The sequence below is a fragment of the Phyllobates terribilis genome, unplaced genomic scaffold (genome assembly GCF_046119375.1).
Source record: "Phyllobates terribilis strain yellow unplaced genomic scaffold, ASM4611937v1 Scaffold_5__5_contigs__length_657084704, whole genome shotgun sequence".
Taxonomy (NCBI): domain Eukaryota; kingdom Metazoa; phylum Chordata; class Amphibia; order Anura; family Dendrobatidae; genus Phyllobates; species Phyllobates terribilis.
The window spans coordinates 479,188,076-479,201,882 of record NW_027362765.1 but is presented as its reverse complement, the minus strand read 5'-3'; the positions used below and the strand labels follow the sequence as shown (position 1 = coordinate 479,201,882).

At 44.7% G+C, this 13,807-nt stretch overlaps 1 protein-coding gene across 1 annotated transcript in view; it reads right to left on the bottom strand.

Annotated features, from left to right (window-relative positions):
* Window positions 1-13,807, bottom strand: part of PCDH15 (protocadherin related 15) — a 2,836,044-nt gene that overhangs the window by 2,014,369 nt on the left and 807,868 nt on the right. Inside the window, exon 6 of the mRNA XM_073685487.1 lies at window positions 6,825-6,941. Within this exon, the coding sequence (XP_073541588.1) occupies window positions 6,825-6,941 (117 nt within the window). The remainder of the gene's footprint in view (window positions 1-6,824; window positions 6,942-13,807) is intronic.

The window sequence follows — 13,807 nt, the reverse complement described above, 5'->3', positions numbered from 1 at the left end:
CTAGCAGTGTGTGGGACTTGGTCTATTAGTCCATCTATACTGACCTCCATCAGGTTGCAAATTAAAAATAATTTTTTTCTGCATCTAGCTCTGAAAAAATATTTGGGCTTCTAGCAGTGTGTGGGACTTGGTCTATTAGTCCATCTATACTGACCTCCATCAGGTTGCAAATTAAAAATAATTTTTTTCTGCATCTAGCTCTGAAAAAATATTTGGGCTTCTAGCAGTGTGTGGGACTTGGTCTATTAGTCCATCTATACTGACCTCCATCAGGTTGCAAATTAAAAATAATTTTTTTCTTCATTTATCTCTGAAAAAATATTTGGGCTTCTAGCAGCGTGTGGGACTTGTTCTATTAGTCCATCTATACTGACCTCCATCAGGTTGCAAATTAAAAATAATTTTTTTCTGCATCTAGCTCTGAAAAAATATTTGGGCTTCTAGCAGTGTGTGGGACTTGGTCTATTAGTCCATCTATACTGACCTCCATCAGGTTGCAAATTAAAAATAATTTTTTTCTGCATCTAGCTCTGAAAAAATATTTGGGCTTCTAGCAGTGTGTGGGACTTGGTCTATTAGTCCATCTATACTGACCTCCATCAGGTTGCAAATTAAAAATAATTTTTTTCTGCATCTAGCCCAGCCAATAGTTTTGGCCTAATACCACAGTTTGGCCACTCAGCTCTGCTCGGTTACCATCCATTGTTTTTTTGTGCAAACAACTCCAGAGTTGTGAATTAGTTAACCACCAAAATGAGTGGAAAAAGGCCTGCTGCTGGTGGAAAGGGGAATAGGCGTGTTGGGAAGGGGAAAAAAGGTTGTGTCCGTGGGGTAGGTGCAGAAGAAAGACCATCTTCCAGCCAAACTAAAATGACTACTTCTTTTAGCGGACAATGTGATAAGATCCCTTTCTTACGGCCACGCCAATCGCTACAAATTCCAGATGAGGCACAAAAACAGCAGGTGCTTCAACGGATATCAAGTGCTCCTTTAAGTGGGCTCTCCTCCACATCAACTTCAACATCACAAATACTCCAGTCCTCAAAGGTGTCACCCAAATCGCACTTGCTTCCTCACAGCTCCCAAATCTCCAGCTGCCCGTCTGAGTATGAGGTAGAACAGATGGTTGAGTCTGCAGAGCTGTTTACTCATACTATAGCCTGGGAATCAGAGGTCGACTCCAGCGCTTCTGTGAATCCAGACGAGGAAATGATCTGCACTGATGCCCAGAATCTTTATGAGTCGGATCCAGGACCAGACGCAGAAGGTTCTGACCATAATGTAGACCCTCATTCCCAAACTGTAACTCCTGTTGGTGGAGACAATGAGGAAGACGATGATAAGACTCAAATACCTGATTGGAGCGACAACTTTAGTTTTTTGTCAGGGCAGGAACAGGTTGGCTCTGAGGACGACGGGTGTGATAACGCACAGGGTGATGATGATGAGGTCGGAGATCCCACTTACTGTCAACCCACAGTCAGCCAAGAGATGAGGTCAGCAGAGGAGGTGGAGGAAGATGCTAGTGACGACGAGGTCAGGTTGCGCCTTCCTGGACAGAGACGTAGTACTGGAAGCACGTCAACAACTGCATCCTCAAACACAACTCTGCCTCTCACCACAAGTCGTGGTGGCTCTTCAGGTCGCATGGGTGCTAAGCCTTGCATAGCCTGGGCATTTTTTCAGATCGATAAAGATGACCCAACTCGTGTTATCTGTAACATTTGTCAGCAAAAGCTAAGTAGAGGCCAAAAAATACATAGTTTGAGTACTTCATGCATGAACCGGCACATGGACATGAAGCATAAGTTGCAGTGGGAAGCTCAGTGTGCTACAATGCGGCCTAGCCAGCCGGGCCAATCACCGTCTGCCATATCTTGTGCATCCGTGGCCTCTTCATCCTCTGTGACTGGGGGGACAGCAGTCACACCTGTTTTGGGGCGCAGACCTGCCACCTCTTTACCCGCAACAGCCAGCGTGATTGGCAGGTCATCATTTTCTTTGGAGGTGGTAACACCAGCTGGTGTTGAGCGCTGTCCGACATCGATAGCACCACCTTTGGATCAAGGCAACCTAACATGTCCGCCTGCATCTTCCTCACAGACCGGCAGTTTGCCGGGGACACCCTTATCAACCCCGTCTAAGCACAATAGCCAGCCCTCGGTCCCTCAGATGTGGACAAGTAAAAGACCATTTCCTCCTAGCCATGAGAAAGCTAAGAGGTTGAATTTCACCATCTGCAAGCTCTTGGCTACAGAAATGCTGCCTTTCCGCCTGGTGGACACAGAGGATTTTCGAGACCTTATGTCCGTCGCAGTGCCCCAGTACCAGATGCCCAGTCGGCACTACTTCTCAAAGAAAGGTGTGCCTGCGCTCCACCAGCATGTCGCACACAACATCACCGCTTCTTTGAGAAACTCTGTGTGTGACAGGGTGCATTTCACCACAGACACTTGGACGAGTAGGCATGGACAGGGGCGTTACATGTCGCTGACTGGGCACTGGGTAATTATGGTGACAGCAGGACAAGGGGCTGCTGTCCAAGTCTTGCCGTCCCCACGAGTTGTGCGTCAATCCTCTTTATGTCAAAGTTCCTCCACTGCTTCTGCCTCCTCAACCTCCTCTCGGTCTTCCACCTGCACCCAAAGCCTGTCTGGTCATGCCACAAGCTTTCTAACTGCGCAGAAGGGATCCTGCACACCTCCTTACTATGCTGGCAGTAGGGCTCAACGTCATCAGGCGGTTTTTACATTGAAATGTCTGGGAAATGTGAGTCACACAGCTGAGGAGTTGTGGTCAGCTCTGGAGAACCAATTTCATGAATGGTTGTCTCCACTGGACCTGAAACCAGGGAAGGCCGTGTGCGACAATGCTGCAAACCTGGGTGCGGCCCTTCGCCGGGGCAATGTCACACACGTGCCTTGTATGGCTCACGTGTTGAACCTGGTTGTCCAGCAATTTTTAGCCCACTATCCCAGACTAGATGGCCTTCTGCAGAGGGCACGGTCGCTGTGTGCTCACTTCCGCCGTTCGCATCCCGCAGCTCAGCGACTTACATCTCTACAGAAGTCGTTGGGCCTGCCACTTCACCGGCTAAAATGCGATGTGCCTACCCGGTGGAATTCAACTCTGCACATGTTGCAGCGACTGTGGCAGCACCGACAAGCCCTGGTGCAATACGTTCTGACGTATAGCCTGGGCAAACGAGATTCAGAGGTGGGGCAAATCACGCTGGAGGAGTGGTCTCAGATCAGGAACCTATGCACCCTTCTGCACAGTTTTGAAATGGCGACGAAGATGTTTAGTGCTGGCGATGCCATTATCAGCATGACTATTCCGGTGATTTACATGCTGGAGCACATGTTAAACAGAATTCGGAGTCAGGTGGTGGCACAAGAGGAGGTGGAGGAAGTAGAGGAGGAGGAGTTGTATGCGGAAGGGCTAACATCTGCAAGGTCCAGACGGTCGGCAGCACCAAGGCGGCAGGCATGTGAGGGTGGGGGAGATGGTTTTACCAGGGCGCATGGTAGCAGCCAAACTAGTGAGGAAGGTGCAGGAGCCCAGGAAGAAGTGGAGGACGAACTGATGGAAGACTCATCAGATGAGGGAGACCTTGATCACATTTCTGTTGTGCGAGGTTGGGGGGAGAGGACAGAGGAAGGAAGCATGATTGTTACCTCGCCACCAGCACAACAGGGACTTGGTGCTCCTGGATGCGCAACACACATGAGTGCCTTCTTGCTGCACTACCTGCAACATGACCCTCGAATTGTGAGAATTAGAAATAATCCTGACTACTGGGTTGCCACACTGTTAGATCCCCGGTACAAAAGTAAATTTGCAGAAATTATTCCTGCCATAGAAAGGGATGCACGCATGCAGGAGTATCAGCAGAGACTGTTGCAGAATCTTACATGTGCTTTTCCACAAAATACCAGTGGTGCACGTAGTGAATCTCACAGTTCTAACTTGCCAACCGTGGTCTGTATGGAATTGTTCAATAAAGGGCCCAAAATTAAGATAACATAGATGGGAGAGGTCTCTATGAATAGGAATTCCTAAGTATTTGATACCCTGTGAGGGCCAGGCAAAGGGAAAGTTGGACTGGATGGAATCCTATATGGATTTAGGGAGGGAGACATCGAGGGCCTCAGACTTCGCTGCATTGATTTTAAAATTTTACCATGTAACAAAGTGATCTATTTCAGCCATAACAGCAGGGATGGATATATGTGATTGAGTGATATATACTAGGACATCATCAGCAAATAGAGAGCACTTGTACTCGGTGCCTCCCACCTCAATCCACCTAATATTGGGGTTATGGCGAATTGATGAGAGCAGGTGCTCCGTCACTAGGATGTATAAGAGAGGGGACAGAGGACATCCCTGCCTTGTCCCATTGGTGATTGTGAAAGGTGATGAAAATGTTCTGACGCACCCCCTGGGCCTTGGGACACCCGGAGCCGGACCCTTTTTGGTGGATGCTGGTGGTTGTAGTCTTCGTGGCGGCGATCCGGTTCCGTGGCTCAGGGCGGTCAAACCAGTGGCGGAACTATTTATGTGGTTTTGATGTTTAAATGTCCGACTACGCCACCCGTGGATTGCGGTCAGAGTGAACCGCCGCTACAGGGCAGACCGCTAAGGCTGGTGTTGTGGGTGCAGCAGAGCGTAGCATAACTCCCCACGGGAGGAGTATAGCCTCAGGGCAGTGTATGCGGAGGATGGGGGTGATGGTGCAGGGCAGCAGCAGTAACGACACGGAGTCAGTGATGCAGTTCAGGGCCTTTACTCACAGTTCTTATTATCCAGACCACGTCTGCAGGTAACGGCTGCCCACGTCGTACTGTGCTCACCAGGTGAGGGGCTCAGACAACTCCCAGATAACTTTGGAGCGCTTCACAGGACCCCCTTTGTGTGTCCTTTGTCTGGCCTTTCTTACCAACACTTCTGTCCGGCTGCCTCAGGCCTCCTCTTGGTAAACTTGGCGCCAGTTTCCCTGACCCTATGTGGTGCCTTCCTAGCGGGTGGAGCAAGGGGCTGCGCCACATAAAATGTCAGAGCCTCCGGTTTCTAGCTGAGGGTCGTTTCCTGCCTCCACTAGTTCGGGGACCGGTCTCCCCCTTTGGCCTGACCCCTCCACGCAGGTGGATTCGGGCGTGCGGTGGCGACTCGCCCGTCCGCACCCCTGGGATCCCTTCATTCCTCGTTCCTGGAGCCTTCTCTGCTCCTCTTCCTTCCTTCTCCCTCTTGCAGGCCTGGGCCTCTGTTACTAGGCCCGCCTCCGGAGCAGAGCTCATGCAGAGCCCCTGCTCCCTGCCACTTCTGCTCAGACTTCTCTGCACTGAACTAAGATGGTGCCCACCTTTTATACTCCCTTCTCAATGCACCCAGGAACTGCTTCCTCCCTGCTCCTGCACTGCAGGGTTCCCCTTCCTCAGTGTTCCCTCCCCCCACTCCAGCCAGGGACAGGGACTGTTGTGCCCATCTCAGGGGCATATTGGTCGCCCTGCCCCACGGCAATGTGGTGTAATGCATGCAGGTGTCGGGTCCTGATCCACACTCCATCCTTATCTGAGAGTGAGATATCACACCTCTGGGTGAGGTGCAATACGTCTGTAGCAACCGAGCCCTCGGTGCTACAGTTCCATTTATCTTCAGCCTAGGTGACGTATTGTGATACAGGGCCGTGATTTTGGCTATAAAAGGGTCCCCTAGACCCCTACCCCAAGCTTTTTAAGAGAATCATATATGGCGTGCCAGGAGACTCTATGGAATGCTTTCTCAGCATCCAACGAGAGTATCTACTTACAAATTTTTAACTGCATCTAGCCCAGGAAATACTTTGTGCCTAGTAGCAGTGTCTGCTAGTCAGCGGATTATCCCGGCTGTTAAGCAAGCTACACCACCTGTACTTTGGACACTTAATTTTTTCAAAGGAAATGCTTCGGGACCACGGGATACTTAGTGAAGAGCATCAGGAGGCACCCCAAGGCATAGGGGCTGGGACTGGCACTAGGATGCCTTGCGGTGGACAGCCGAGCTCGATCCTTATAAAAGCTTTTTAACTGCAGCAGCTTTAGTGGACGCTACTGGAGCTGGAATTACGCGGCTGCTGGCATGAGACTTGCCCTCCAATAGATCCTTGTAAATGGATTTAAAGTGTATTCATTCAAATTAGAGGGACAATTTAAATTAAAAAGCTTAGAGCTGCCTCCACCACAGGGGGGCTCTCTCGACCCACCAGCGGACAGGCACCAGTATTGGGAGAGGGGGGCTGGCCGTCAGGGTTCACCGCGGCTCTGGCACAAACCCGGCGACACGGAGGTGGCACGGGCAGGAGCGGACTGGCCGTCTCGGCTTCTCACTTTTTGGATTTTAGAAGGGCATGACATGCCTATATCTGTGTCTCCCCCTCCTTTTACTCCTCCACCTCTTTTCTTTTCGCATGACTATATGTACTTGTCACTTTTCCATGTGTTAGTTGTGTCTTCTGAGCAGTTTGTCAGCTTTTGGACACCTTTGAAGGTGTTTTCTATGTGTTTCTATGTGTTTTTGTTTGTCTGCCATTGGTTTTAACGGTGTTCGAAGGTGTTCGACGAACAGTTCGACGAACAGTTCGGCGAACACACGGGTGTTCGACGAACCGAACCGAACTCGAACACTACGGGGGTGGCTCAACACTAGTATACAGTCTTTTAAACAGAAGTCAACTACAAACTAAATCAGTATAACCTAAAGATGTCATCCTTTGTCATCTTTTGTGTCCAAGAATTACAATTAGCAAATTATACTTTTTCATCCTGTTTTGCGTTTTTACTTACTGTATCATTGGGGTTGTAAGTGATGAAATATTCAATTTGACCGTTAGGACCATCATCTATGTCTGTAGCACCATTAGTTGTAAAGCCAGTAAAGATTGTGGTACCAACTGGTGTGAGCTGAAAAATAAGATAAAATTTGTTTAGTGGCCCAAACTGCAAATGTACCAACAAATATTTTAATATAACACAAGGTTCATTATCTGTAGTCTGATTTATATGACATATACAGTAGAAACCTAAAAAAATTCTGTCATATACCAATCAATATAATAGGCATATTTGAACTTTATATAATAATTTATCTCTATTTATTCTTGTCTTGTATTGAATAGTTTAGCTAGATATCGATCATCTAGTCATCATGTATTTTTGGCTATAGCACCCAATTAAATTTGGCTTTGTAGTTAACCACTTCGCACCAGAGCCTGTTTTTGCCTTCGTGACCGTGCCAATTTTTTCAATTCTGACCACTGTCAATTTATGAAGCAATTACTCTGGAACGCTTCAACGGATCCCCCTGATTCTGAGAATGTTTTTTCGTGACATATTGTACTTCATGATAGTGGTAAAATTTCTTTGATATCACATGCGTTTATTTGTGAAAAAATCAGAAATTTGGTGAAAATTTTGAAAATTTTGCAATTTTCAAACTTTTGAATTTTCATGCCCTTAAATCAGAGAGATATGTCACACAAAATACTTAATAAAAAACATTTCCCACATGTCTACTTTACATCAGCACAATTTTGGAACCAAATTTTTTTTTGTTAGGGAGCTATAAGGGTTAAAAGTTGACCAGCGATTTCTCATTTTTCCAACAAAATTTACAAAAACATTTTTTTAGGGACCACATCATATTTGAAGTCACTTTGAGGAGTCTTCATGACAGAAAATACCCAAAAGTGACAATGTTCTAAAAACTGCACCCCTCAAGGTGCTCAAAACCACATTGAAGAACTTTATTAACCCTTCAGTTGCTTCACAGGAATTTTTGGAATGTGGAAGAAAAAAATTAACATTTAACTTTTTTCACAAAAATGTTACTTTAGACCCAATTTTTTTTATTTTCACAGGGGTAACAGGAAAAAATGGACCCCAAATTTTTTTGTGCAATTTCTCTTGAGCGTGCTGATACCCCATATGTGAGGGAAAACCACTGTTTTGGCGCACGGCAGGGCTTGGAAAGGAAGGAGCGCACTTAGACTTTTTGAATGTAAAATTTGTCTGAATAATTAGAAGACACCATGTTGCGTTTGGAGAGCTCCTGATGTGACTAAACAGTGGAAACCCCCCACAAGTGACACCATTTTGGAAACTAGACCCCTTAGGGAACATATCTAGATGTGTGGTAAGCACCTTGAACCCCAAGGTGCTTCACAGAAGTTTATAATATTGAGCTGTAAAAATAAAATTTTCACATTTTTCCCACAAAAACGTTTTTCATCCCTTAATTTTCCATTATCATAATGGTAATAGGATAAATTGCACCATGAAATTTGTTGTGCAATTTCTCCTGAACACGCTGATACCCCATATGTGGGGGAAAACCACTGTTTGGGCGCACGGCAGGGTTTGGAAGGGAAGGAGCGCCATTTGACTTTTTGAACGTAAAATTTGTCTGAATAATTAGCGGACGCCATGTTGCGTTTGGAGAGCCCCTGATGTTCCTAAACAGTGGAAACCCCCCACAAGTGACACCATTTTAGAAACTAGACCCCTTAGGGAACTTATCTAGATGTGTGGTGAGCACCTTGAACCCCAACGTGCTTCACAGAAGTTTATAATATTCAGCTGTAAAAATAAAATTTTCACATTTTTCCTGCAAAACGTTTTTCATCCCTTAATTTTGCATTATCATAAGGGTAATAGGATAAATTGCACCATGAAATTTGTTGTGCAATTTCTCCTGAACACGCCGATACCCCATATGTGGAGGCAAACCACTGTTTGGGCGCACGGCCGGGCTCGGAAGGGAAGGAGCGCCATTTGACTTTTTGAATGTAAAATTTGTTTGAATAATTAGCGGACGCCATGTTGCATTTGGAGAGCCCCTGATGTGCCTAAACAGTGGAAACCCCCCACAAGTGACACCATTTTGGAAACTAGACCCCTTAGGGAACATATCTAGATGTGTGGTGAGCACCTTGAACCCCAAGGTGCTTCACAGAAGTTTATAATAATCAGCTGTAAAAATAAAATTTTCACATTTTTCCCGCAAAAATGTTTTTCATCCCTTAATTTTGCATTATCATAAGGGTAATAGGATAAATTGCACCATGAAATTTGTTGTGCAATTTCTCCTGAACACTCCGATACCCCATATGTGGAGGCACACCACTGTTTGGGCGGACGGCAGGGCTCGGAAGGGAAGGAGCGCCATTTGACTTTTTGAATGTAAAATTTGTTTGAATAATTAGCGGACGCCATGTTGCATTTGGGGAGCCCCTGATGTGCCTAAACAGTGGAAACCCCCAACAAGTGACACCATTTTGGAAACTAGACCCCTTAGGGAACTTATCTAGATATGTGGTGAGCACCTTGCACCCCCAGCTGCTTCACAGAAGTTTATAATATTAAGCCATAAAAATAAAATTTTCACATTTTTCCCACAAAAAATGTTTTCCTTTCCCTAATTTTGTACTATCATAAGGGTAACAGGATAAATTGCACCATGAAATTTGTTGTTCAATTTCTCCTGAACACGCCGATACCCCATATGTGGGGGAAAACCACTGCTTTGGTGTACGGCAGGGTTCGGAAGAGAAAGGAGCGCTATGTTGGCTGGGATAGGCGGCAGACACCATGTCACATTTGAAGAGTCGCTGACATGCCGAAACAGCAGAAACCCCCACAATTGACCCCATTTTGTAAACTACACCTCTCAAGGAATTCATCTAGGGAAGTAGTGAGTATTTTTTAATTTTTAAATTTATACCATTGGGCAGTGAAAAAAGCATAATTATATTTTTACCACAAAAAAATGTTTTACCCTCAGATTTTACATTTTCACACAGGGCAATGGGTAAAAATGGTGCCGAAATGTGTCACACAATTTCTTCTAAAAGTGACAATACCCCATATGTGGCTGTATCGTACCGCTCAGCCATATGGCGAGCTCTGGGGGGGACGGAGTGCGATTTGACAATTGGAGAACAAATTATTGTAGAATAGGCATTTGGATTTGGGAGAACAAAATTTTTTGAATTTCTTTTGGGGGGCAAGGGCCATTTCGCTTTTCCAGAGCCTTTCTGCTACCAGTAGCTTGGAAGTCCCTTATATTTTTAACAGATGACGGACCTGAGTGGGGACTTGCTTTTTTTGAGGACTGAGTTGAAGCTTTTATTGGGAACATTTTACGTAACATTTATCCGGCGCTCTAGGCTGAGCACTTACATCGGGGTTTCCATCTAAATTTCCAAGTGATGTAATTCAGATGAAACCCCTGCAGGATCCATTCACTGTAATGAGGCAGCAGAGTTACTCTGGACTCCGTCTGGCCTCTGTTTAGCGGTGTCCTTTTTTTCAGAAGTGCACAAAACTGTGGCCAACCGCACTTTTATGCACGCCTAAAACAAATGACACCGTGGGATCACAGGCCAGACGGCATCCACAGTGGCCTATATCTGCCTCATTACAGGGAATCTTCCATCATGGGTTCCGGCTGAATCACATATTTCAGAGATTTACATGGAAACTCTGGCGCATGTGCTCAGCGCAGAGCGCAGGATAAATGTGTGCCGAGCCAAACTGCGATCTTTGGGAGACATAATAAACAAATCAGTAGCAGGTGAAGAATTGGTTTTATTTATTTTTTACGCCGTTCCTAGTGTGATATAACTGATTAGATTACTTTATTCTTCAGGTCGGTGCGATTACAGAGATACCAGATTTATATCGGGTTTTTATGACTGACAGCTGTCACACACTAAGAGACGCTTTTTTTTTGCAAAATCTAGTTTTTGCATCGCCATATTTTGAGAGCTAGAATTTTTCCATATTTCGGCCGACAGAGTCATGTTATGGCTTGTTTTTTGCGGGACGAGTTGACATTTTTATTGGTACCATTTGTGGGTACGTGACATTTTTTGATCGCTTTCTATTCCATTTTTTGGAAGGTAAAATTAACAAAAACCAACAATTCAGGAATTGTTTTTTGAGGTTTTTTTTATGCCGTTCTGCGTGTGGTAAAAGTGATCAGGCAGCGTTATTCTTCGGGTCAGTACGTTTACAGCGATACTACACTTACTGTATATTTTTTTATGTTTTGGCGCTTTTACACAATAAAACCATTTTATAGAAAAAATATTTTTTTTGCATTGCTTTATTCTGAGAGGTATAACTTTTTTATTTTTTGGCTGATGGAGCTGCATAGCAGCTTGATTTTTGCGGAACAAGATGACGTTCTCAGGGGTACCATTTCTATTTCCATTTTGCTTTTTGATCGCATTTTTTTCCACTTTTTGTTTGGCGATATGAGGAAAAAGCATAGTTTTTGCTCCGTTTTTTATTTATTTTTATTACGGTGTACACATAAGGAGTTAATTAGTGTGACAGTTTTATAGCTCGGGTTGTTTCGGACGCGGCAATACCAAATATGTGTACTTTTTTTATTTTTGCATAAATATATGGATTTATCGGTTTAATATTTTATTTATTTATTTTTATTTTTTTTTTTTTTTTTTTTAACAGTTTCAAAACATTTTTTTTACTTTTTTTTACATTTTTACTTAGTCCCTATATGGGACATTAATTTTTATTTTTCTGATCCCTGATCTCATGTAATGTAATAGACATGTATTACATTATATGAGATCTTCACTGACTGTTTCACAGTCTCCTGTCTGGCATCAGCTACAGGCTGAAGCCAGACAGGAAGGACACCATATATGGCAGAGCTGGAGGCGGTCATGTGACCTCCAGCTGCCATAGCAACGCCAGGTCCTGAAAGCAATCAAGGGGTCGTCGGAGAGGTAAGTGGACGACGCCCTCTCCTCCTGCTGTCTTCTATATGCCGCGATCACTATAGATCGCGGCATATAGAAGACTGCAAAGGGTTAACATCACTGGGACATGATCTAATTAGGTCCCGATGATGTTCCCTGTCAGAGCTAACGCTCTGCACAACTCTCACAGCATTTGCAGGACCCTGGGGGTCCTGAGCACTGCGAGACCACCCACTGCCTGGGCTCTGTGCAGCGCGGACGTTTATCTACAGTGGGCGGTCGGGAAGCGGTTAAAGAAGCACTCCCATCAAAGTGTTTTTTCCTCTTAATACATTTCAATCATCATATAGTTCAGTTCGATATTGACATCTAGTCATCATGTATTTTTGGCTATAGCAGCCAATTAAATTTAGTTTTGTGGTTAAAGAAGCACTCCCATCGAAGTGTTTTTTCCTCTTAATACGTTTCAATTATCATATTTCCAGAATCCGTCCTTTCCTCAACCCTAACTCTACTAAACTGCTTGTGCATGCCCTCATCATCTCCCGTCTCGACTATTGCAACATCCTCCTCTGTGGCATAAATGCTAACACTCTCGCACCCCTCCAGTCCATCCTCAACTCTGCTGCACGACTTGTTCATCTCTCGCCTCGCTACTCCTCTGCTACCCCCCTTTTCAAATCCCTTTACTGGCTCCCATTCCCCCAGCGTATCCAGTTCAAACTACTAACACTGACCTACAAAGCCATCCATAACCTCTCTCCTCCGTACATCTCTGAACTAATCTCACGATATATTCCCTCACGTAACCTCCGCTCCTCCCAAGACCTCCTTCTCTCCTCCACACTTATCCGTTCCTCATGCAATCGCCTCCAAGATTTCTCCTGAATATCTGTGCCTCAACATGTCTGATTATCCACCACATCTGGATCCTTCAGACGGAACCTGAAAACCCATCTCTTCAAGAAAGCTTACAGCCTGCCATGACCCCGCTGCCTCCTCAACACCGGAGCTACTGCACCCCCCCCCAACCTACTGTCTCCTCCCCATTCCTGTAGAATGTAAGCCCGCAAGGGCAGGGTCCTCTTCCCTCCGTACCAGTCTATCATTGTTAGTTTGTTTACTGTAAGTAATATTTTTATTTGGTATGTAACCCCTTCTTATGTACAGCACCATGGAATCAATGGCGCTATATAAATTAATAATAATAATAATAATATAATATAACACTGTGTACTTACAATTGCTCATTTTACTTTTCTACCCAGCTAATTCTTCTCTATTCTCTGCTCTATGTAGAAACAGGAAGTCTCTTGTCACTGCATTTACCATTCCCTTCTTTATCTCCTGACCCAGCTGCTCCACTCCTCCCCTCTGCCAGGGACTTTTGCAGTGACTTATGACTCATAGACAGAAAATTGACCTCCTGTTTCTACATAGAACTTAAAAGGATTCAGCTAGTCCGTTTTTCAATCAAGTGATATCATGGACCTAACAGAAAAGAGAATAATTAGCTGGGTTGTAGGGCAAAATGAGCAATTGTAAGCACATAGTACTATATAATATGATAATTGCAATATATTAAGAGGATAACAAATTTGATGGGAGTGCTCCTTTAAGAAAAGAGCTAAACATTGGTTGCTATAATGTACAAATCAGTGCTTCCCAACTCCAGTCCCCACAGACAGGTCATGTTTTCAGGATTTGCTTAGTATTGCACAGGTGATAAAATTGCATTACCTGCACAAGCAATAATTTCATTAACTCTGCAATACTAAAGAAATCCCAAAAATATGAGCTGTTGGTGGACCTTGAAAACTGGAGTTGGGAAACACTGGTATAAATCAATACAGTACATATGACACAATATTTGTGTCTATCATAGGTACTTTTCAGCAGCATTTTTCATCTTTAGTCTTCAACTGCCTCAACTGGTCATGCTTTTAGGATATAATGCACAAGTAGTATACCTATTGTCAGTGGATCAGGATAGCTTTAACATAGAAAATGGTTGTTTATCTAAAGGGTCTATCCCATTAA